The 26699-nt window shown below is 31.4% G+C and overlaps 1 protein-coding gene across 3 annotated transcripts; it reads left to right on the top strand.

Moving 5' to 3' along the window:
• The first annotated feature begins 966 nt into the window (after nt 1-966).
• LOC111705546 (neurotrimin) lies at nt 967-25784 on the top strand. Of its 3 annotated transcripts, none has more exons than XM_023478130.1 (15): nt 967-1374; nt 8755-8864; nt 9567-9637; nt 9718-9805; nt 11267-11356; nt 12299-12349; nt 12470-12583; nt 13222-13315; nt 14815-14906; nt 16045-16113; nt 17919-18042; nt 19575-19637; nt 21206-21269; nt 22457-22542; nt 23893-25784. In XM_023478130.1, the coding sequence occupies exons 1-15, from the start codon at nt 1278-1280 to the stop codon at nt 23952-23954; spliced, it is 1275 nt and encodes a 424-aa protein (XP_023333898.1). In that variant the 5' UTR covers nt 967-1277; the 3' UTR covers nt 23955-25784. The 3 variants fall into 3 exon arrangements, with proteins under 3 accessions (XP_023333898.1, XP_023333897.1, XP_023333899.1); XM_023478129.1 differs by having other exon boundaries at nt 21203-21269; XM_023478131.1 differs by lacking the exon at nt 19575-19637 and having other exon boundaries at nt 21203-21269.
• The last annotated feature ends 915 nt before the right edge of the window (nt 25785-26699 follow it).

Here is a 26699-nt window from a genome sequence, read left to right as displayed (position 1 = left end):
GTGTTCCTAGCTATCCTGTATTCCATACTCTAGTGTTCCTATCTATCCTGTATTTTATACTCTAGTGTTCCTAGCTATCCAGTATTCTATACTCTAGTGTTCTTATCTATCCTGTATTCTATACTCTAGTGTTCTTATCTATCCTGTATTCTATACTCTAGTGTTCCTATCTATCCTGTATTCTGAACTAATAAAGTTGAAAAATATAAATAACAACTGCCTTGACTGCTGTTTTGCAAGTCACCATTTTTTCATTGTTACCCAGTAAAAACTAATTTCTCGGACTTCTCTGTTTAAACTGGTGGATTTTCAAGAATAAGAAATGTCAAGATTTATTCCAAACAATATTTTTCAATTACCATCTACGGGAGTCACGGGAGGGCCCAATCGGTTCAGTCGTTTTGACGTTTATTGGGCACTGACAAACAGGTAAAGATTGACAAGCAAAGTATTTTAGCCGCTATGAGCATTGTTTCGGGCCCTAGACCATTGATATATTTGATTGTTCCTTATTTTCATACTTATTTTATTCTTTTTAGCCAAAGTGTTTTACATTTTTTTCTCTAAAATACTTGTTTTTTTTCTTTAAAACGTGTTTAAATGTTTCTCTTATCCACACTGTATGCCGATTCCATTAGTGCCTGATCCAATCAGGGTTCAGTCATGTGTTTGTTGTCTATTCTGGACCAAAAGAAATTGTGTTGCGGTAACATCTATATTTCTATCTATCTCATTATCCAATTAGAGTTATGAATCCTTTAATCGGTGCTAACAGTTAATGGAATATTTACTTCTACTGAAACTATAAAGTATCACTTTTTGTTACTCTTTCATCTAATATTTTCTTTATTCTTCCTTCTAATTTTCTATTCATATTGCATTTATTACAGTGCATTTTATTTTTGAGATAATCAGTATTTTTTTCTTCATCTAATTTGAGACTTTACATTTCCTTTTGCTAGTTTCCGATTAGAGCTCAGAGGTTTACACAACCCCGGAGAAGATTTGGTTCTCCGGGCCCCATACACTACCTGCTAATCGGCTCCAAGAGACCAAGACCCGTCGGAGTTATTTCTCCGAGGAACTGAAACCTAGCTCGAGAACCAATGTTGATCCTCCGTCCTAGATTGTAACCTCAGCTCAGGGTTCACAGTATCTCCGTATCTCCGAACCTAAGCGCATCCTTTGCTCATGATAAACCAACGTCCTGCTACCATTTATTTAAAAGACTGAGGACATTTTTGAGAAAGTGATATTTTATAATATCAAAATAAACAATGTTAACTGTATCGAACTTAGAAAATATTTCCCTATGCCGCCAGGGAGGACTAATAGTGTGGCTGGCGGCATTTCTTCTTCTAACTCCAACCAATGGTAAGCCAGGATTAGTTCCCAATATTTCGTTCTCAACAGCTAAAAGCTTTTATTGCTTGTATCGAAATCATATATGTCGATAAATAACCTGACCCCCCCCCCATCCTAAAAAAGTGTATCTAAGATTAATTGCAAGTATTGGATTAAAATTTAAAATTGAACATAAATAAAACGTTGTTTGTCCCGAACATTTATGAGGTTTGTCAATTGCTCTTTTGAAACCCGATCTGTATATATATATATCTGTATCATTTTTTTAAATCTTCAAATCCAGAACTATATTAATAGAAGCTAGGTAGAAGGAGAAAGTCAAAGGAACTGAGTTTTTCTTATCCTTATATCTTTGCAACCCAATGTTGTAGACCTTTGATATTTCAAATTCGTCAAGATTAAGTTGTCTTTGATAAGAAGAGATAAAAACATATAAGATTTCAATCATATTTGCTGAAAAATATCTTGAAACACGGGAAATCTGGTGGCAGTGTTATGAGTTCTCCATCTCCTTCTACTCCATCTACTTCTACTCCATCGCTTTCTTCTCCATCTCCTTCTACTCCATCTCCTTCTACTCCATCTCCTTATAATCCATCGCTTTCTTCACCATCTCCTTCTTCTCCATCTCCTTCTACTCCATCTCCTTCTACTCCATCTCCTTATAATCCATCTCCTTCTACTCCATCTCCTTCTTCTCCATATCCTTCTAATCCATCGCTTTCTTCTCCATCTCCTTCTACTCCATCTCCTTCTACTCCATCACCTTCTACTCCATCTCCTTCTACTTCATATCCTTATGACCTATCTCCTTTTAATCCATCTCCTTCTACTCCATCTTCTTCTTCTTCGTTTTATTCAATCTTCTCGTATTCTTCCATCCTTTCATTTAATTTCTTCGGCATATGTTTTTTTGGTCTTAATTAGGGTGTTTCTATAGGGGGGTAAACCAAGTGAACAAGAAGCGGGGTTGCAGCTGCAGTTTTGTGATTAAACTTGTAATTTGTTAGCTTGATTTTGATAATTTTTCACTTTTTACATTGTCATGATAATTACTTAGCTTTACCTTATAAATTGCATAAGTTAATTATTAAATTTAATCAATTTAAATTCATTTTTTTAGCAGACTGCAAAATAAACTCTAAAAACAACTTTTCTCACCTAAAAATCAAGTATTACCTTTGTAAAAATAGAAATGTAGATAAAAAATATAATCCTACAGGGGAAAGCAGTGCCCCCCCCCCCCACCTCAGTAACCCGCTCTGGGGTACTCTTAAAAGATATAATTCACGAAAACTGTTTTTAAAAATTCTAGTGATAAATTAATTTGTGACCAAGAAAATTTTTTTAGATTTAGTCTATTTAACAGTTCATGAATATTAATTGTAATGTTTATGCATCGTGTCTATACAAACTAAAATTTTATTATTTTCATGAAAAGCAAGTTTACATTTTACAAAAATAACAAAACACTAAATGAATACAAATAATTTTGAATCCAAAGTTAAGAATCTGAATCTGAAAAAAGTGAAAAATCATAAAATATTTTGACAAGAAAGGATTTACAAAACAATTTAGTTTTCTATGGCAAGGAATAGTCTAATTGTGATGCATTAGAGCTTGTTTAAAGAACCCTAGACGTAAATCAATTAAACAATTTAGTTAGTGTCATGTATGATTCCCAATTTTAAGTAATAATAATAAGTAATATTAAAGTATTGAATTCTTGAATTGGAACAATTTCCTTCATTTTCTCAATCTGCAGGTGACTGTAAGAAAGAAAACAAGAAAAAAATAATAAAATTTCGAGATAAAATTAAGAATATGTCATTCATACGATGGTTTCGAGGGTACTGTTGTGTATCAGAATTCAGAGATAACACTTTTTAAGTGGAATGCCAATAGAAATTACGTCTGCGCACTCTCTTTAAGGATTTTAAAATGTATTTTTTTGCTTTAAACTTCCGGTTTGTTTTACAGCCTGTAAATATATATTTTTCTAATTCATTAGATTTAATTTCCATACCCATATAACGTCAGACAGTATAGATTCAAATAAATTTTTATACATAGCGCAAAAACTACAGACAATCTTTTTATATTTTACTTTGCGGTTTTTTTAAATCCCCACTTAGTAACTGCAACTTAGAGTTGAAAATGATGTTTTTCTCGATCATAATTTCATCAACACAAAGTTTTGAATTGAGTGCAATGTGAAGAAAATAAAGTAAGGTCTAGTTCTAAGAGAGAAATATTTTAGTTTGACAGTTCAAGAAAGTTTAGTTATCTCATACTATCATCAGATTCCTCATCATTAATATTATTACTATCTCATCAGATTTATCTCAGGAAATTTACCATCATTAATGTCTCATCAGATTTATCATCATTATTACCTCATTAGATTTATCATTATTATAATCTCATCATATTCATTATTATTATAATCTCATCATATTCATTATCATTATAATCTCATCAGATTCATCATCATTATAATCTCATCCGATTCATTAATTCATCATCATTACTATGTCATCAGATTTATCATCATTATAATCTCATCTGATTTATCATCATTATTATCTCATCAGATTTATCATCATTAGTATCTCATCAGATTTATCATCATTAGTATCTCATCAGATTTATCATCATTATTATCTCATCAGATTTATCATCATTATAATCTCATCAGATTTATCATCATTATAATCTCATCAGACTCATCATCATTATAATCTCATCAGACTCATCATCATTATAATCTTATCAGGTATATCATCATTATTATCTCATCAGATTTATCATCATTAGTATCTCATCAGATTTATCATCATTAGTATCTCATCAGATTTATCATCATTATAATCTCATCCTATTTATCATCATTATAATCTCATCTGATTTATCATCATTATAATCTCATCCGATGCATTAATTCATCATCATTACTATGTCATCAGATTTATCATCATTATAATCTCATCTGATTTATCATCATTATTATCTCATCAGATTTATCATCATTATTATTATTATTATCTCATCAGATTTATCATCATTATTATTATTATTATCTCATCAGATTTTCTCATAAAATTTACCATCATTATTATCTCATCAGATTTATCATCATTATAATCTCATCAGATTTATCATCATTATTATCTCATTAGATTTATCATCATTATTATCTCATCAGGTTTATCATCATTATTACCTCATCAGGTTTACCATCATTATTATCTCATCAGATTAGTATCTCATCAGGTCTTTCATCATTATTATCTCATCAGATTTATCATCATTATAATCTCATCAGATTCATCATCATTATTATCTCATCAGATTCATCATCATTAAATCTTATCAGATTTATCATCATGATTATCTCATCAGATTTATCATCATTATAATCTCATTAGATTTATCATCATTAATATCTCATCAGGTTTATCATCATCATTATAATCTTATCAGATTTATCATCATGATTATCTCATCAGGTTTATCATCATTATTATCTCATCAGGTTTATCATCATTAATATCTCATCAGATTTATCATCATTAATATCTCATCAGATTTATCATCATTAATATCTCATCAGATTTATCGTCATTAATATCTCATCAGATTTATCATCATTAATATCTCATCAGATTTATCATCATTATTATCTCATCAGATTTATCATCATTATTATCTCATCAGATTAGTATCTCATCAGGTCTTTCATCATTATTATCTCAATTTATCATCATTATTATCTCATCAGATTTATCATCATTAATATTATCCCAGTAAAGTCATCCAGGGTCGTAACTGGGCTAACCAGGGCGAGATGAGTTGGTTTCTTCAATTTGAATTCTATGGCGTTTTGGTTTATCTTTGCAGTGTTGTCTATTCCTAATTTTTGATTCAAAACCCCTCCGCTGACAGAAAAATATATGAGAAAAAACGAATTAAATCCGTATGGGCCGGATCCTTGAATAGATACAAATATACGTCTTGGTTTACATTTACCCGGATTGACCTTGCAACATTTTGTCGAATCTTGTTGTTTATGAAACATTAAACTTGGATCTGGGTTTAGTTACCACTTGATTCTCCGGTCTGTAATGGTTTCTTTATTACACCACAGGGATACATTCTCCAGACAGATACAGATACTGGTCAGGGTTACCAGGGTACCCGGAGATACAGGACAAGGGTTACCAGGGTACCCGGAGATACAGGACAAGGGTTACAAGGATACCCGGAGATACAGGACAAGGGTTACCAGGGTACCCGGAGATACAGGACAAGGGTTACCAGGGTACCCGGAGATACAGGACAAGGGTTACCAGAGTACCCGGAGATCCAGGACAAGGGTTAACAGGGTACCCGGAGATACAGGACAAGGGTTACCAGGGTACCCGAAGATACAGGACAAGGGTTACCAGGGTACCCGGAGATACAGGACAAGGGTTACCAGGGTACCCTGAAACTTTTTTATCAACATTTATTCAAGAATTTTTTTTTCAATTCCCCACTACCCTCACTACCTCCGACTTTTTAAAATCTATATATCAACATTTTTTTCAAATTTTTTTTTAATTTTAAACTACCCTTACTACCACCCCCTTGTATCCTAAACAAAATATTTGACAAATTGTTTAATGTCTGAGTTGAAATTATGGAGCTCTCGTGTAACCAAATATTAATATGTAAATTCGCCTGTAATCTACATATTCACACAAACAAGTAATATTTAAAGGGATTAAACACGATATTTAAATTGTTTTGTGAATCGGAAATGCTATTTTTTTTAAAGGAGGATCACTTGAAATAACGTCTCTACTGTCCCTTTAATTGCAAAACAAAACAGGAATTGAATTGTGCAGTTTCTTAGTTTTCTGCAACCTTAAACTTTTGAATTAATTTCCAAATTATTTAAAAATTTTAATATTTAGGAATTTCAGGTCGTCTTTACAGTCTCATCCAGTAATTGTAACTTTGTATATGTAAATTTTTAACTGGCAAACAAATCAAATTAAATGTAGAACAATTTTCGTTTTAACAGGCTGTATACATCATCCTTTAGTCTCCAATCTGAATCAGAAATTAAACTGAACACGTTTACTAACAATTTATCATCATTATTATCTCATCAGATTTATCATCATTATTATCTCATCAGATTTATCATCATTATTATCTCATCAGATTTATCATCATTAATATTATCCCAGTAAAGTCATCCAGGGTCGTAACTGGGCTAACCAGGGCGAGATGTTTAAATGTAGAACAATTTTCGTTTTAACAGGCTGTATACATCATCCTTTAGTCTCCAATCTGAATCAGAAATTAAACTGAACACGTTTACTAACAGCCAAAGAGAATAGAATATATATTAGAGGGGAATTTACTAGAAAAAAATGTAAAACGGCCATTTTGTTGTACTGTTTCCATACTGCAGGTGTACTTCACATATTTATGCTATATAACCTTTTGGGCCCTGGAATATCATTTTATAGAAAATCTCAAAAGTAATATGAACCAAATTATGAAATAGGCTGGTTTCATAATTAACCAATGGTCATTTCACATAGACTCTATGCCTTTCACTTTACAAACGATGATTTTCCGTTATAACTATACATCAAATTATGTTTTTATTCACCTAATTCATTCTATAAAGTTTATTTAACAGCTTTTAAAAATTCGAAATTGAAATGGATAGTCTAGGGAACATACTGTATTAATGTACTCTACTGCATATAATTTGTTAACATTTACATGATTTGTACACTTTAAACTCCCTTTCAGGCTGAAAGGGACTAAAAATATTCATACCGAGGGATTCTCTAAATTCCCCTCTAATATATATTCTATTCTCTTTGCACACAGCACACATAGGATTCTAGGAGACAAAGGAATTTAGTCTTTCCTACAAACCTAATTTTTCTAATCCCTTGTTTTCAACCTGATGATATGCAAACCTTTGATATTTCAAACTTAGATTATTTGATTTAACAGAATTTGAAATATTTAAGGTCTACCACATTGAGTCGCAAAGATATTGGGATTGGAAAATCTGATTTTGTTGCAAAGACTTATTTCCTTTAAAAGGTTGTTTAGAGTGCAGAACTGATAACTCGCCATAAACTCAAATTTTCTATAATTCCATATTTAGAGCTTTGCAACATGCTCAGATGCATTAAGCTTCAATTGCAAATATACAAGAATTAAATTTGGAAAGTAAACAAATGAAATTTTGATTTAGTTCAGACTAATCTAATCTTGAACTAACTAGTTTGGTTTGGTTTGATAATCAAACTGTTAAAGTTTGGTTTGGTTTGATAATCAAACTATTAAAGTTTGGTTTGGTTTTAAATTCAAACTTTTAAAGTTTGGTAAGGTTTTATCATCAAACTATAAAAGTTTGGTTTATTTTTATGATCAAACTCTTAAAGTTTGGTTTGGTTAGATAATTAAAATATTAAAGTTTGGTTTGGTTTGATAATCAAACTATTAAAGTTTAGTTTGGTTTGACAATCAAACTATTAAAGTTTGGTTTATTTTTTTAATCAAACTATTAAAGTTTGGTTTGGTTTGATGATCAAACTATTAAAGTTTGGTCTGGTTCAATAATCAAACTTTTAAAGTTTGGATTGGTTTGATAATCAAACTATTAAAGTTTGGTTTGGTTTGTTAATCAAACTACTAATGTTTGGTTTGGTTTGATAATCAAACTATTAAAGTTTGGTTTGGTTCGATAATCAAACTTTTAAAGTTTGGTTTGGTTTTATAATCAAACTATTAAAGTTTGGTTTGGTTTGATAATCAAACTACTAAAGTTTGGTTTGGTTTAATCTAATGATCTAATCTAATTTTGATCCGACAACATTAAGGTTTGGTTTGATTAATATTGATAAATTTAGTATGAATTAGTCCTGAAACTTTAAAATTTGGTTTCGTTAAATTTAATCTGAATTTGGCCAGACGTAAAAGGAAATTTGGATAAATCTATTCATCCAATTTTGGCCTAGAGATATCAAAGTTTGGCTTGGATAAATTTAATCGAATCTGAATTTGACCTGAAAATATTAAAGGTTGGTTTGGATAGTTTTAATCTAATTTTAAGTTTGGTTTGGTTCGGGCGGAAGTGAGAAATCACTGTTTATCTCCCGGTTTTCATGCTAATCTGGTTTCAGCGTCCATTCAATGGAGGAAAGATTAGACATTGGTATCCGAGGAATGAATATAAATGAGGCTAAAACACCAGTTCTACGCAAACTGAGAACTGGCTTCATAGATAATCTTCGAACAACTAAACAAAGATGTTTCAGATAAAAATTCGTTAAAATGTATTTCTTAATTAATGGATATTTTATATTGCAGTTTGCTGTGGAGGACGTCCCCAGATATCCGAAGAAGTTCAGAATATTACTGTCGCTCTGGGTCGGGACGCCATGTTGAAATGTTATGTTAAACATCTCGCGGATTACAAGGTTAGAAAATTAAAACCTTTTTCTAAATATAAACTTTAATAAGATTTACAGGGCTAGGCAAGAATTTTTAAAAATGGATATTATACGCGTTTATGTCCGATGTACAACGGTACCCTTAAAAGCTTTGCCTGATCAATTGTGAATCAATTAGAAATCCATATTTTTAAACTTTGAACTTGATGACTTTCATTTTCAAAAGAGTGGCTTTTGAATTTCTGCAACAGAAACAATAAAGAAAAAAGAGCTTAAAACTTGTCAAGCTAGAAAACCAAAGATATCTTTAACTGAGAGGAAACAATTTGTCATCGATTCCATTGATTATTATTCATAATTGACTAACTCTGTTTTCTTTTTACATAATTATTTTTGAATTTTAATTTTAACAATATTCTATAAATAATTAGATGATGATACAGATGCAAATATTTAGACATTTCGATAATTCTTGTTCTACACGTTCATCATGTTCGTGCATGCTCCATCATGTTCGTGCATGTTCCATTATGTTCGTGCATCTTTTATCATGTTCGTGCATGTTACATCATGTTTGTGCATCTTCCATCATGTTCGTGCATGTTCCATCATGTTCGTGAATGTTCCATCATGTTCGTGCATGTTCCATCATGTTCGTGCATCTTCAATCATGTTCGGCTAATTTTGAAAAAAAAATTATTGATTACCTCTGTATTATGATATTGTTAGGTTGCTTGGATTCATATTGACCGACAGATGATATTAACTATTGGAAGAAATGTTATTACTAGAATACCGAGGTATGTAATCTTGGATTTTCTTTGTGTTGTGCATTCTTGTGCTGTACTTTTTTTGCTTTACTGTACATGATAATTTTTAGATTTACTATTGTACATGATAATCATCATACTTGGAGTTTACATATCAAAGATGTACAAGCAGAGGACCGTGGGTACTACATGTGTCAGGTATATGTACATGTACAATGTACATCTATATGTAAAGTAGTAATCTCTTTTTTAATGTCCGACCATAACTCATAAACCCCTGAACTGGTTTGCCTCAAATTTTTCAGTGGGGAACTCGGGAGACCCACGGGAATGTTCTTAGCTTGGTTTTGAGATTTTGAGTTAAGTGGGTCGGCTTTCATAAGAAACAATAGCTGAAATCGTAATTAAAGACCAAGTGTGGTTAAACGCGGGATTAACTATGAGCACCCTGGGCAACGCTGGGTTCCCAAGCTAGTAATTATATAAAATAAAAAGCATCTTTGTGACCATTTATCTTGTTTAAAATAACACAATATGCAGGTCAACACAGATCCAAGGATCTCTGTGACCGGTCATCTTGACAGAATAATATAATATGCAGGTCAACACAGATCCAAGGATCTCTGTGACCGGTCATCTTGACTAAATAATATAATATGCAGGTCAACACCTGTATGTATAAAATGCCTTATTTTTCACATTAGCTTTATGTCAGATAAATAGAAGGTAGTTAAAGTAGTAATAATTTAAATTTAAAAAATAAAGATATGTATTGATTTATATATAAATTTTGAAATAAAATGGTATATATTTTAAAAAGTCAGTGGGGGATTGAAAAAAAAATTCTAGAATAAATGTTGATAAAAAAGATTTCAACAAGTCGGTGGTAGTGAGGGTAGTTTGAAATTGAAAACAAAATTCTTGAATAAATGTTGATAAAAAAGTTTCATCAAAATGTTGATAAAAAAGATTTCGACAAGTCGGTGGTAGTGAGGGTAGTTTGAAATTGAGAACAAAATTCTTGAATAAATGTTGATAAAAAAGTTTCATCAAAATGTTGATAAAAAAGTTTCAACAAGAATTTTATTTAAATTAAAAACTACCCTCACTACCACCGACTTATTGAAACTTTTTTATCAACATTTATTCAAGAATTCCCCACTACCCTCACTACCTCCGACTTTTTAAAATCTATATATCAACATTAATTCAAGAATTTGTTTTTTATTTCAAACTACCCTCACTACCACCGACTTGTTGAAACTTTTTTATCAACATTTATTCAAGAATTTTTTTTCAATTTCCAACTACCGTCACTTCCTAGACAAAAAGCTTAAGCAAGTCTTAAAGAAAATAAAGAGGCAGTTTAAAGAATTTTAAAGTTGAATTTCTTGCTAAATATTTTATTTTTTATAAAGATTTTTCCAAAAAATTCTGATACTTTTTAAGAAAAATATCTGCTAACTACCATACATACCTATGTTTATAAAAAAATTCAACTATTTTTCAGCAAAAAAAGACATTTTATACGTTCACGGTCAACACAGATCCAATGATTTCTGTGACCGGTCATCTTGACTAAATAATATAATATGCAGGTCAACACAGATTCAAGGATCTCTGTGACAGGTCATCTTGACTAAATAATATAATATGCAGGTCAACACAGATCCAATGATTTCTGTGACCGGTCATCTCGACGTGGTAGTTCCTCCGTCTATAGTGGATGAAGAGAGTTCTCCGAGTGAGGTAAAATAATTTTTTTTTATTATTATTAATGTTGTGTGGAGACCCTGGATTACCAGCTGATTGCCGGAAACTCTGAAGACCAAACCAAACATATTTATTCAAGATAGTTTTTCTCATGTTGTAAGTTAGACAAAATATATACAGTTAGTCTCGTTTATATCTTTGTTATTTTGCGTCGCTACAGTTGCTTTATTATACACTACAGGGTGTCCCGATAAACATGGGAATTCAGTGACGAATTCGATATCATCTTTGTTATAAATTACCATTGTAATAGCTGATTTCAAAAGCCATAGTATTATTATGTCTGCTAGAGTTTATTTTATGAAAACGGTAAATGGCTGTAAAGATGAGTTTTTAATGTCTCCGCAAGATGAGCAGTAAAGACTGACAAGTTTACTCAGAGCCTGTTCTCTCTATGATAGTGGTCGTGTAGTTCACTTACTTAAGGGGACGACATGTCGGCCGCTAGATGTCTCATGCTAAATTCTTTTTTGATAGATATATAATTTCTCCGTACACTTGACGACGAATATAAGAGACGTCAAGTTGTCGACCAATGTAGTTTATGGAAGGAACGGCCTCTGTTTGCATACTTTAATTTTCTTGTTTTACTAAGTACAACCGTATGCAGTCAAAACGTAAACAAACAAATTGTAAACATAGCAGACGAAATTCTTACGGATTACAGCTTTCTCAGTAGGTATCACTATACTAAATCAAAGAATTATTTTTAAAAAACGATATCGAATTCGTCACTGAATTCCCATGTTTATTGGGACACCTGGGACCCTGTATCATTGATATAATACTGCACAAGTTCAAACATTGTAAACCTTATCATAAATGTACAGCCAATAAACAGCTTGAAATATATGTACAGTTCACTATGTACAATGCACAAGACAAACACCAACAAATTTTACTTTCTAATTTATTCAGGTTTCTGTACGGGAAAAGCACAATACTTCTCTGATATGCCGAGCTAACGGGGTTTGTATTTTTAGAAACATCATAAAGTTACTGATTTGGATTAATCCGACATTGTTAATAACAAAGAAAAAACAAGTTTAGATGATCAATGATCATTCAAGATTTTCAAAACTGTTTCAGGTTCCACAGCCCCATATAACCTGGAGGAGAGAAGACGGGAAATCTATTTTCCGGGACACAGAGAAATCTCATGCTGGAGTCTCATTGTACCAAGGGGAGTACCTGGATATACAGGTATTAGTACAAGGGGTAGTACCTGGATATACAGGTATTAGTACCAGGGGGAGTACCTGGATATACAGGTATAAGTACCATGTGGAGTACCTGGATTTTCAAGAGTACCAAGAGGTGTATCTGGATATAAAGGTACTAGTAACAGAGGGAGTACCTGGATATACGGGTATTAGTACCAGGAGGAGTACCTGGAACTAGTAATAGAGGGAGTATATGTATATGCTTTGTTTAGGACATATCTAGAGAACAGATGGGAGCATATATATGTTTTGTTTAGGACATATCTAGAGAACAGATGGGAGCCTATCTATGTTTTGTTTAGGACATATTTAGAGAACAGATTGGAGCATATCTATGTTTTGTTTAAGACATATCTAGAGAACAAATGGGAGCTTATCTATGTTTTGTTTAGGACATATCTGGAGAACAGATGGGAGCAAATATATGTTTTGTTTAGGACATATCTAGAGAACAGATGGGAGCCTATCTATGTTTTGTTTAGGACATATCTAGAGAACAGATGGGAGCCTATCTATGTTTTGTTTAGGACATATCTAGAGAACAGATGGGAGCATATCTATGTTTTGTTTCCGGACATATCTAGAGAACAGATGGGAGCCTATCTATGTTTTGTTTAGGACATATCTAGAGAACAGATGGGAGCCTATCTATGTATAGCGAGCAACAAGATTCCACCAAGTGTGAGCAAACGGATCAAGTTAGTTGTTGAATGTAAGTTCTTAATTTAATATTGCTTTGAACACTAATTATCTTCAGTTCTCCAAGTTTGTAATTCTACATTATTTCTTCTTCACCATTTACAGCATTTGAACCTTATTAAAATTTGACATGATATAATATTACTCCATAAAGTTTCTCCCATGACGTATATCCTAGTTGCTCCAATAATGTTGTTGACACACAATCACGAACTGATGGCCCATCTACTCCACAAACACAAGTTGCAAATAAATAAAGTTATTTCAAAATTACAAAATACAGTTTTAGCAAATATGAAATGTTGGTATGAAATCGTTTTTAATGTTTAATTGGGTAACTTACTAGCTGGGGGTAATTAAGGAGTAATTAGAGATCAGAGGATGTGAACGGATCAATCTAAACATTGGGTTGTTATTTCTGAAAATAAAAACCCAGTTGTTTAAGTAGAATTAATATGTATTGCAGAGTTATTCACGGATTTAAGTATTCACTAGTTAAAACGTTTTACTATTCAATGATGTCCTTTGTCACTTGTCAGAGTACGGAGGTAATGCCGGTTTAAATTCTTTAGTTTGGACTGCTCCGAGATATAGGGGAAGGGTAGTAAAGACGACATTACGCGGGATAAAAGTAGGATGCAGATTTATTTGCAACAAATGTATTTCATACTTACTCCGATGCTGTATATCCTATAGTTGCTACAGTGATGTATATCCTAGTTGCTTTCATGATGTATATCCTAGTTGCTCTAGTGATGTATATCCTAGTTTCTCCAATGATGTATATCCTAGTTGCTCTAATGATGTATATCCTAGTTGCTCCAATGATGTATATCCTAGTTGCTCCAATGATGTATATCCTAGTTGCTCTAGTGATGTATATCCTAGTTTCTCCAATGATGTATATCCTAGTTGCTCTAATGATGTATATCCTAGTTGCTCCAATCATGTATATTCTAGTTGCTCCAATCATGCATATTCTAGTTGCTCCAATAATGTATATCCTAATTGCTCCAATGATGTATATCCTAGTTGCTCCAATCATGTATATCCTAGTTGCTCCAATCATGTATATCCTAGTTGCTCTAGTGATGTATATCCTAGTTGCTCCAATGATGTATATCCTAGTTGCTCTAATGATGTATATCCTAGTTGCTCCAATCATGTATATTCTAGTTGCTCCAATCATGCATATTCTAGTTGCTCCAATGATGTATATCCTAGTTGCTCCAATGATTTATGTCTAAATTGCTCCAATGATGTATATCCTAGTTGCTCTAGTGATGTATATCCTAGTTGCTCCAATGATGTATATCCTAGTTGCTCTAATGATGTATATCCTATTTGCTCCAATGATTTATGTCTAAATTGCTCCAATGATGTATATCCTAGTTGCTCCAATGATGTATATCCTAATTGCTCCAATGATGTATATCCTAGTTGCTCCAATCATGTATATCCTAGTTGCTCTAATGATGTATATCCTAGTTGCTCTAATGATGTATATCCTAGTTGCTCCAATGATGTATATCCCGAACCAATTGATCGGAGCCCCCCTGGGAACAGAGATACAACTGCAGTGTGAGACTGAAGCAAGTCCTAAGGTATAATTATTGTATTCAGAAAATCATCCTAAAAATTGTCTTAGAAAAGATGTTTTAAAAATAAGAATTTATATCCCCCCTTTTTTCCAAGTTCTGAGAAAAATCTACAAAAAAAAGAATAAGCAGCTGATGAATGATTTGAAGCATGAAGCATAAAGTGTTCCAAATAGCAAATATTTTCTGTTACATTTACCCAGCTAACACTTCTCCTCCTACTAGGCTACAGCCTCAATTTTCTGTTTATTTACCCAGCTAACAACTACTCCTCCTACTATGCTACAGCCTGAATTTTCTGTTACATTTACCCAGCTAACAATTCTCCACCTACTATGCTACAGCCTGAATTATCTGTTTATTTACCCAGCTAACAACTACTCCTCATACTATGCTAAAGCTTGGGTTTTCTGTTTATTTACCCAGCTTACAACTACTCCTCCTACTAGGCTACAGCCTGAATTTTCTATTTATTTACCCAGCTAATAACTACTCCTCCTACTAGGCTATAACCTTTATCTTCTGTTTCTCTACCCAGCTAACACTTCTCCTCTTACTAGGCTATAACCTTTATGTTCTGTTTATTTACCCAAATAGAACTAATCCTTCTACTAGGCTATAACCTATATTTTCTGTTTATTTACCCAGCTAACTAATTTCCTTCTACTAGGCTATATAACCTATATTTTCTGTTTATTTACCCAGCTAACTATTCTCCTTCTACTAGGCTATAACCTATATCTTCTGTTTATTTACCCAACTAACTATTCTTCTTCTACTAGGCTATAACATATATCTTCTGTTTATTTACCCAGCTAACTATTCTTCTTCTACTAGGCTATAACCTATAACTTCTGTATATTTACCCAGCTAACACTTCTCCTTCTACTAGGCTATAACCTATATTTTCTGTTAATTTACCCAGCTAACTATTCTCCTTCTACTAGGCTATAAACTATATCTTCTGTTTATTTACCCAACTAACACTTCTCCTTCTACTAGGCTATAACCTATATCTTCTGTTTATTTACCCAGCTAACAACTACTCCTCCTACTAGGCTATAAACTATATTTTCTGCTTATTTACACAGCTAACACTATTCCTCCTACAATGCTATAAACTATATTTTCTGTTTATTACAAGGCTATAACATACTGGGTGTTCAACGGTCAGATGATTCTACGTGATGCGAGGCATGATACTGAGGAAGAGGTATTTTCTAACATTTATTTATACAAAAGCTAAATCTTTCCGGAGACTATCGTCATAAATTAAGTTTCCCTCCATTTTAAAAGAAAGGTCTGCCTGATTCACAATGATACCCTTAACCCCTTAATCTAATAAATAATGTGGAATATTTTTTTGCTTGCAAACTAATCAATTCTGACAATTTCTCCATTGTTTCTGAAGGAAATAATGCGTAAGCCACTTTCACAAAGAACCTACAAATGAAAATAAAAAAATGTTTAAACAAAACGTGGATATCTCAATCATAATTGTCCAGACAAAGCTTTTAAGGGTACTGTTGTGAATCTGACAAGTCACTTTATCTCTGGAGGTTTACTTAAAATTACTTCTGCTGTCTCTATAAGGATGAATAAATGATACTTAAATTCTTATGAATTTTGTAAAATGTATAGTACAGTCTTTAAACCTGGATTATTTAAAACTGTACCTTCCCAAGTACCAAGTTCTTGTACTGACATGGTGGCAGTGGCAGAGGATATCAAATTGTACTGTACTGTCGTTGTACGAACTTATCGGCTCTTTAATGGAATTTAATCTTAAATAGGGAATATATATCTTGCTATATTCTTAATTTTAAGCAGGTCTAAGTTTTTGTAGATAATTATTCCCTTGGGCAAATTAACCTCATTATATGAAGAGTGGGGGGAAGTTTTAAGTAGAAAGAGTTTTAAATTAATGTGTGTCATCTTTTAAAAAAAATATTTTGATCAAATCCTATTCTATTCGAGTACTATTCTAAACTCAGATTATTATTTCAAAATTCAGATATTTCTGGAGAAATTGTCTAACAAGGAAGGAAAAAATGCTGACAATGATCCTTTAGACATTTGAGAATTGGAATAAAAAAACATGAAAAATGGAATAAAAAGAGGAAACTGTTTTGTTGTTCTGAAAACACCGAATATTTGATAAGAATGCATGTATAGTGTATACAAAGTTGAGCAATCAAGTATAAATATTTAATAGTAGTATATGAGATATGTACACAAGCTTCTTCATTTATAACAGTTAGATGTGATATTAGTTTATACATGATAATATAACAACAGTGTTCACATAACATGATAACTACAGAATATAACAGTTAGATGTTATATTAGTTATACATGATAAAACAACAACACTGTTCACATAACATGATAACTGCATGATATAACAGTTAGATTTTATATTAGTTTATACATGATAAAACAACAACAGTGTTCACATATCATGATAACTACAGAATATAACAGTTGGATGTGATATTAGTTTATACATGATAATATAACAACAGTGTACACATAACATGATAACTACAGAATATAACAGTTAGATGTGATATTAGTTTATACATGATAATATAACAACAGTGTTCACATAACATGATAACTACAGAATATAACAGTTAGACTTGTGTTATATATTTAAAGATGGAGAATTATAAACTTGTATCTCAGCTCACTGTGCTAATATTTATATATTTAAAGATGGAGAATTATTAACGTGTATCTCAGCTCACTGTGCTAATAATATTCATAAATTTAAAGATGGAAAATTATAGACTAGTATCTCGGCTCACTGTGCTAATAATATTCATATATTTAAAGATGGAGAATTATAAACGTGTATCTCAGCTCACTGTGCTAATAATATTTATAAATTTAAAGATGGAGAATTTTAAACTTGTATCTCAGCTCACTGTGCTGATAATATTTATAAATTTAAAGATTAAGAATTATAAACTTGTATCTTAGCTCACTGTGATAATAATATTTATATATTTAAAGATGGAGAATTATAGACTAGTATCTCGGCTCACTGTGTTCAATATATCTAAGGAAGATATAGGAATATATAAATGTGTGAGCAAGAATTCACTTGGAGAAACCGAATCAACAGTTAGATTGTATGGTATGTATGATTTTAAGTTACTACCATACTTCATTTTATTCAAGTACATTTATAATTAAAATCTAGATGGAACTGATTCCTCGCCTGGAACTGGAAGGCGCAAACCTTTGATATTTTAAACTTTTTTTTGCTGAGCAAAATATCCAAAAATATAAAGGTCAAAGGTGCACTTCATCATTAGCTTGCAAGGACTACAGTGAGAACCAGAAAACCCTGGAATAGGAAGACGACTTTTAAAATTAAGTTTGACTTAAAAAGTCCAATGAACATGAAATACAACAATTGTGCAGTGTAAACAGATCCATTTCACTTGATCAGTGATTAAATGAGTTAGTGGTAAAACTATTTTCTTTGTTCAACATAAAAAGCACTTTAGTGTTGCATTAATGTCGTCTTCCTGTTCCATAGTTTTCTGGTTATCACTGTAGAAAATTAGAGTTTGATTTGAACCGAGCAGTCAGTTCCTTTAAAATCTTTAATTAAATTTTAAATTTACTTATGAGAATAAAATACCTAAATATCTTTACTTTTAAACTTTTTTATTATAATGGCAGGGTTTTTAAGAACATCAAGCCATGTTTTTCAAGAAAATTATGCCATAATATTTGAGAACATCAAGCCAAGTTATGTAAAAACATTAAGTCATGTTATTTAAGAACATTATGCCATGTTATTTAAGAACATCAAGCCAAGTTATTTAAAAACATTAAGTCATGTTATTTAAGAACAGCATGCCATCATGTTATTGATGAACATTATGCCATGTTATTCAAGAACATTATGCCATGTCATTTAAGAGCATTAAGCCATGTTATTTAAGAACATCAAGCCATGTTATTTAAGAACATCAAGCCATGTTATTTAAGAACACTATGCCATGTCATTTAAGAGCATTAAGCCATGTTATTTAAGAACATCAAGCCATGTTATTTAAGAACACTATGCCATGTCATTTAAGAGCATTAAGCCATGTTATTTAAGAACATCAAGCCATGTTATTTAAGAACACTATGCCATGTCATTTAAGAGCATTAAGCCATGTTATTTAAGAACATCAAGCCATGTTATTTAAGAACACTATGCCATGTCATTTAAGAGCATTAAGCCATGTTATTTAAGAACATCAAGCCATGTTATTTAAGAACACTATGCCATGTCATTTAAGAGCATTAAGCCATGTTATTTAAGAACATCAAGCCATGTTATTTAAGAACACTATGCCATGTCATTTAAGAGCATTAAGCCATGTTATTTAAGAACATCAAGCCATGTTATTTAAGAACACTATGCCATGTCATTTAAGAGCATTAAGCCATGTTATTTAAGAACATCAAGCCATGTTATTTAAGAACACTATGCCATGTCATTTAAGAGCATCAAGCCATGTTATTTAAGAACATCAAGCCATGTTATTTAAGAACACTATGCCATGTCATTTAAGAGCATTAAGCAATGTTATTTAAGAACACTATGCCATGTTATTTAAGAACATTATGCCATGCCATTTAAGAGCATTATGTCATGTATTCCAGAGGTAGAGGCCCCCTCAACCTCGACGGAATTATCTTATTATGAACCTCATCTGCCTGCTATAGGTTAGTATAATTTTACAAATAAACCCTTTCTCATCAACCTTCGTTATATCCCTATAGCATCCCTAAACCAGAGATAAGATAGCACAGAGATCTATTAAAGACTAGAATATGCGATATTTTATACAACGCATTCTATCAAATACAACTGGGGTACACGACCAATTAGCTGACATCTACCTTCAGGGATATATAAGAATCCGTAAGATATGAAATGCAAAACCAATTTTATGTTTTATGTGAATAGCCAGCATAGTAAAATCTGAATAGCAGTCTGCACATATCTAGCCTTCACCCTAAGCTTTCGGTGTGTACTGCAGTAATCTCCAGTACACTGACAAAGAAAGTGGGTTTAAGTGGAGAGTCCCTGGGGGGGGGATTCAGGATGTACTTTGAGCAAAGAACATCCAAAACAAGGTACTAATGCAAGGAAAGTTATTCCAGTGGTGTACGCATTTTTTGTACTGCAGTGTACTGTCTCTTGGCGGAACAGTAAACACAAGACCGATGTCACAGTCTGACATGGAATCCATTCCATTTTCACAAAAATAATCTATAAAATATTCTGTTCATAGGAAACTATTATGTGAATTATCAAAATTATCAAAATTTAATGCTTTTAACCTCCTCGGGTACAAAACGAACACTGATGCATCTATTCTTGTTTACTAATTCCGCCCAGAGAGAACTGGTTTCAATATGTACGCAGAGTATACGCAACCGCAATTAACTTTCCTTGCATTAGTACCTTGATCCAAAATGGCTATTTTTCTCCTTCTTCTTATTGCTCTCTATATAAGAAGTGAACATTGGAAACATTGTATTGTTATAAGAATTTTCTCTCTTGATCAAACACTATTGCTTAATTAGATAAAATGGTTGGTCGTCATTGTATTGTCATATATATTGGGGAGCACTGTACCTGTAATAATAAACTCAAAGGATGAATTGTTCTAGATGATCTTGGTTCATATATTTTGCACTTCAACATTTTCTAATTTAAAAGAGAACAATGATAGGTCAGCCTAACACCATGAATTTACAAACCTAATCCGAGATAGAAACATTATACTTGGATATAAATTACAAGTTTAAGTTATAGTGGCCTTAACCCAAATACTTTATAATAATAAAAGTAGTCAACATTTTTAAAACATTTTTTAAACATTTTAAAAACATTTTTAAACCATTTTTTTAAAATGTTTAAAATTTGTTTTAAGGAATCCGTCGTTGTAATTTCTGTAATTTTAAGTGGATGTTAATTTTAAGAGTGGTTTGTCCAATTAACAACGGTACCCTTAAACCTTTATTTGATCAATAATGTGGGAGATATCATTGTTTACCTAGCTTGAAAGGTATTTCATCTTGTTTATTTTCTCTCATTGCTTCTGCAGCAGAAACTCGCAAATGACTTTTGCATAGAAAAACCTGAATTGAAGATTATGAATTTTTAAAGTGATATTCATGTATTATATCTCATTCATTCATAATCGATCGTAAAAAGCTTTTAAGGCTACTGTTGTGGATCAAATACGACTACACGGTTGATTTCAGGAGATTTTGTTTAGTAGGAAAATCTGAACTGGTGAATACAAGAGAGAAGGATGTTTCACAGAGAAGAACAAGTTTAAACAGGTTATAATCAATCAATCAATTATATATACCTCCGTCAATATAATCAATTAATCAATTATATATGCCTCCGTCAATATAATCAATTAATCAATAATGTATACCTCCGTCAATATAATCAATTAATCAATAATATATGCCTCAGTCAATATAATCAATTAATCAATTATATATGCCTCCGTCAATATAATCAATTAATCAATTATATATGCTTCCGTCAATATAATCAATTGATCAATTATATATACCTCTGTAAATATAATCAATTAATCAATTATATATACCTCCGTCAATATAATCAACTAATCAATTAAATTTTCCTCTGTCAATATAATCAATTAATCAATTATATATGCCTCCGTCAATATAATCAATTATATATACCTCCGACAATATTATCAATTAATTAAATATATATGCCTCCGTCAATATAATCAATTAATCAATTATATATGCCTCCGTCAATATTATCAATTAATAAATTATATATACCTCCGTCAATATTATCAATTAATCAATAATTTATACCTCTGACAATATAATCAATTAATCAATTATATATACCTCCGTCAATAAAATCAATTAATCAATTATATATACCTCCGTCAATATAATCAATTAATCAATATGCCTCCGTCAATATAATCAATTATATATACCTCCGACAATATTATCAATTAATTAAATATATATGCCTCCGTCAATATAATCAATTAATCAATTATATATGCCTCCGTCAATATTATCAATTAATAAATTATATATACCTCCGTCAATATTATCAATTAATCAATAATTTATACCTCTGTCAATATAATCAATTAATCAATTATATATACCTCCGTCAATATAATCAATTAATCAATTATATATACCTCTGTCAATGTAATCAAATAATTATTTCTCAATAAAATCAAACAAATGCATTTCCAATCAACCAATTAACTATTTTTCAATAAAATCTTACAATTTTCAAATATAATCAATGATTTTTTTTTCAATTTATCAAAATTTTAATGATTTTAACAACCAAAAAATCAATTTAACAATTAATTCGAAGTATAATTGATCAAATATTGATCCTAAAACAGTGTATTTTCGTCTTCCCATGAGTTATTTTTAATGATGTTCTATCTGATCCATCAACTAATTAATTATATTTTAAATGAATCTGTAATATCTGTGTTTAGTCGACAGAAGTGGAGAACCACTGAGAGAAGTGTATCAGTCACAAGTCCGACTTCAGATAAGGTTTGGTGGAACCCAGATATATCAGGTACTAGCTAAATTGTCTGGTGTTGCCCGTAATATTTCAAAATATGTCAATTTTAAGTGGTTCGGGTTCAATTTGGTCAATTTTATGTTGTTTAGGTTCAGTTTGGTCAATTTTATGTGGTTCAAGTTCAATTTTGTCAATTTTATGTGGTTTAGGTTCAGTTTGGTCAATTTTATGTGGTTTAGGTTCAGTTTGGTCAATTTTATGTGGTTTAGGTTTAGTTTGGTCAATTTTATGTGGTTTAGGTTTACAGCTTGGTCAATTTTATGAGGTTTAGGTTCAGTTTGGTCAATTTTATGTGATTCAGGTTCAATTTACGGGATTCAGTTAAGTTTGATTAATTTTACAGGATTTTGGTACAGTCATGAATTTTGTAAAATTTAAAGGTTCTGGTTCTATATTTGAAGGTTATGATGGTTCTATATTTAAAGGTTCTGGTTCTATACTTAAAGGTTAGGTTCTTTATTAAAAGGTATATTTCTATATTTAAATGTTATGGTTCTATATTGGAATCTTATGGTTCTATATTTGAAGGTTCTGGTTCTATACTTAAAAGTTATGGGTCTTTATTTCAAGATTATGGTTTTATGTTTAAAGGTTATGGTTCTATATTTGAAGGTTTTGGTTCTTTATTTGAAGGTTCTGGTTCTATGTTTGAAGGTTCTGGTTCTAGTTTAAAGTTTATGGTTCTATATTTGAAGGTTATGATGGTNTTTTTTTTTGCAAACATTTTTACTATATAACTGGATTTTGCGATAAAAAATTCAATTTTTGCAAATTTGCAAATTTTTTTGCAGATTCTAAAAGTAGAGCACGAGAGCTTTCTAATGATGTATCATTTGTCATATTTGGACATCAAACATGGGATTTAGAGGGGGGGGGTCAAATTGACCCCCCCTCAGCGTATCTTGGTTTTCAAGTACCCCAGCAGTAGGGTTAAAGTTTATGGTTCTATATTTGAAGGTTCTGGTACGTATCAAAGCCCTTGTATGCTTTGATATGTTTACGAGCTTGGTCTAGATTTTAAGATGATAATAAAAGTTCTAAAACTTAGATATATGTTGCTTATTTCTGATTTGTGAATTAAGAGTTGTGTGACTCCTAAACTTTATCCTTTAATTTTCCTTTCCTCAGCCTATTTATCACCTTCTCCAACTTTTCTCAAAGTTTGTTAGTTAATATTTAAAAGGCTGGTAAAGGCTTGATATATTCTTGTAAAACAATTCTGGTTAGTAACCTACCCGGAGCATACATTAAACTATCCTCCCTACTCCAGGGATATATTCTTGTAAAACAACTCTGGTTAGTAACCTACCCGGAGCATACATTAAACTATCCTCCCTACTCCAGGTGCAGAGAGGAGCACAGTCAGTGGATCAATCTTTCTCCTTCTCCTGAAGTTTAAACTGTAAACAAGTTGGGTTTGTTGGCAATATCATGAGAACATCTTAATAACCCTTCAGGAGTACAGAGCCCGAAATTTAAGACAGAATATAATAATGAAACCCAGTATCGTAAACCCGGTATCATTAATCGGGATCAGGAGTTTTGGAGATACCAATATTTCATGTGGTTTCATCACATTCTTTTTTGTTTCCTGATTTCTTAAATCAAAATCTACGCAAATGTGTCAACTCTAAATAGGAAACTCGGAAGTTTCGTTCCACGATACTCTCTTAAATTTCCGGTTCAGGAGTAAAGTGGTTCAATTTAATGAACAGCCGGAATAAGTTAATCTAGGTATAGATAGTTAAACTATACATTTCTATATGTGTTCTGAGAGTGCAATGTAGATATAGTTCAACTAGCAATACCTAGTTCAACGTCTTCTCTCTCCTAGTTAAATCCCCCAAAAGAGAAGAAAACATTGTTAAACTGGAATCTTAAAAGAATATCTGAACAGAGAAAAATTGATTTTGACAAAACTTAACAAATCCATAGCAAGAACTAAATAGAAGAGTTCTAACGTGAGAAATAAATCGAAACAGTTATATTTCAAAACTAAATTTGCACAGTTATATTTAAAAACTGAATTGTAACAGTTATATTTCAAAACTGAATTGTAACAGTTATATTTCAAAACTAAATTGTAACAGTTATATTTAAAAACTGAATTGTAACAGTTATATTTAAAAACTGAATTGTAACAGTTATATTTACAAACTAAATTGTAACAGTTATATTTAAAACTGAATTGGAACAGTTATATTTCAAAACTAAATTTGCACAGTTATATTTACAAACTAAATTGTAACAGTTATATTTCAAAACTAAATTTGCACAGTTATATTTAAAAACTGAATTGTAACAGTTATATTTCAAAACTAAATTCAAAAGTTCAAAAGTAATAACTGATTATGAACAGAAAGAACTGAATTGGAACAGTTCTAACGTAAGAGTTTAGAAAATAACAAGAAATGAACAGTTTCAAATTAAGATCCCGTTAAAAAACAGTTTTGATAAATATAAGAGTTTTAAATATTATAGAACTGAATATAAAATGTTTGAACTGAGGAATAATAAATAATTGTTTGAACAATCCCTCAGCAAACATCTTGATTAAAGGCACTGTGTCCGATTCACAACATTACTCTTTGTCCCTCTATATCGCCTAAATTTTATCTTTGAAAAAAAATTATTTTCGTTTGTGGTTTCTGAACATATGTGGATTTCTTCTTTAGAAACACTGGAGGATATTGTCGAGTTAGAAAAACTGTGATATCTTCCACATTATTGATCAGATAAAGGTTTAATGGGTACCGTTGTGAACCGAATCTCTTTAAATGGAAGCTCACTTAAAATTACACATGAAGTCCCTCTATGTCATATCTATGTTCTAGATTCAACATAAAACCTGAACACAGAAATTTTAAAAATGTGATGGAATTCTTTAAATATTTGCAAAACTTTGTTCCGTGGATTTTTTTTAAAATAGATTTATTTATGAATACAGGGTTGGTTATGTATCTACATCATCATCAAAAATCCTTAAAAGAAACGTTTCTCATGTCTCATGTTTATCTAATTACCCTGTATACACCTGTACAAAGCCTGCAAGTAATAAACATAACTTAACGTACTGCACATTTATAGAACGTAAACAATGCATACATATATCAAGTTTATTATGGAACAATTAATGTTAAAACGTGTATATAAATCATATAAACTGTAAACTCAGATTATCAGAATGAACTGAATTATCAATATTAATAAGATATAATAATAAATAGTTAACCTTACACATATTTTCAATTTAATTAGATACTAGAACCATCTTGAAAACATTGTGGTATATTCGATGAGGTAACCGCCCAAAAATTTCTCGGAAATAAAGTCCTAAATTTTGGCACTAAAAAGGTCCTGTGGAAAAAAGTCCTTGAAATAGAAAGTCTTTGAAAATAAATTCCTACCATTTTGAGACTTTATTTCCTAGGACTTTTTTCTGGTTCCAGTATGATTTTATACAAAAACGTCCCAGGAAAAAAGTCCTATTACAACCATGGAAAAAAAATTTTTGAAAAGTTTTAGACTCATTTTTCTTGTTTTTTTTCATCGGATATATTTTCTTCAGGACTTTATTTCCTGTAATCTTATTTCCTGAGACTTTATTGGCCGGCAGCCCCCATATTATTTTAGGATAAAAAAATCCCAGGAATAAAAAACGCAGAACTTTATTTCTAGTGCCATAAAAATGGGACTTTTTTACCAAAGTTTTATTTCCCGGTTTTTTTGCAGAAACTTTTTTTCCTTTCTTTCTTACATAGATTCAAAAGAAAGAGTTCTCGAATTTTGAAAACTTTTATTTTCAAAACAAAGCTTGCCTCAAACTCTAATTTTCTATTTTCTTTGTCTTTGTCTTTGATACAAAAGTTCCGACCACAGGTTGCAAAGATATAGGGATTACAATATTAGACATGTAGATTAGATAATTAGAATAATATATAATTGAAAATAAAAAATTTGAAAATTGAATGCTGTGGTCTAGTTTCTTATTCAAAGGAACTGAGTTCTTGTCACAAACTCTAATTTTCTAATCGCCTTATCTTTTAAATCTGATGATGAAACCCTTTGATATATCAAACTTGAATAGTTGGGTTGAAAAGATATGGAGATTAGAAAATCAGAGTTTGTGGCAAAGCCTCAATTCCTTTCAA

The sequence above is a fragment of the Eurytemora carolleeae genome, unplaced genomic scaffold (genome assembly GCF_000591075.1).
Source record: "Eurytemora carolleeae unplaced genomic scaffold, Eaff_2.0 scaffold660, whole genome shotgun sequence".
Classification (NCBI taxonomy): domain Eukaryota; kingdom Metazoa; phylum Arthropoda; class Copepoda; order Calanoida; family Temoridae; genus Eurytemora; species Eurytemora carolleeae.
Note: the sequence above shows the minus strand (reverse complement) of the source record. Positions and strands in the feature narration are given on the sequence as shown.

Bases quoted from the DNA above. Each gene is read 5' to 3' on its own strand.
- LOC111705546 (XM_023478129.1), top strand. From the start codon at position 1,278: ATGTTAACTGTATCGAACTTAGAAAATATTTCCCTATGCCGCCAGGGA. The intron at 9,638-9,717 runs GTATGTAATCTT...GATAATTTTTAG, and splicing joins GTTATTACTAGAATACCGAG to ATTTACTATTGTACATGATA. The intron at 13,316-14,814 runs GTAAGTTCTTAA...TGTATATCCTAG, and splicing joins GATCAAGTTAGTTGTTGAAT to TTGCTCCAATGATGTATATC.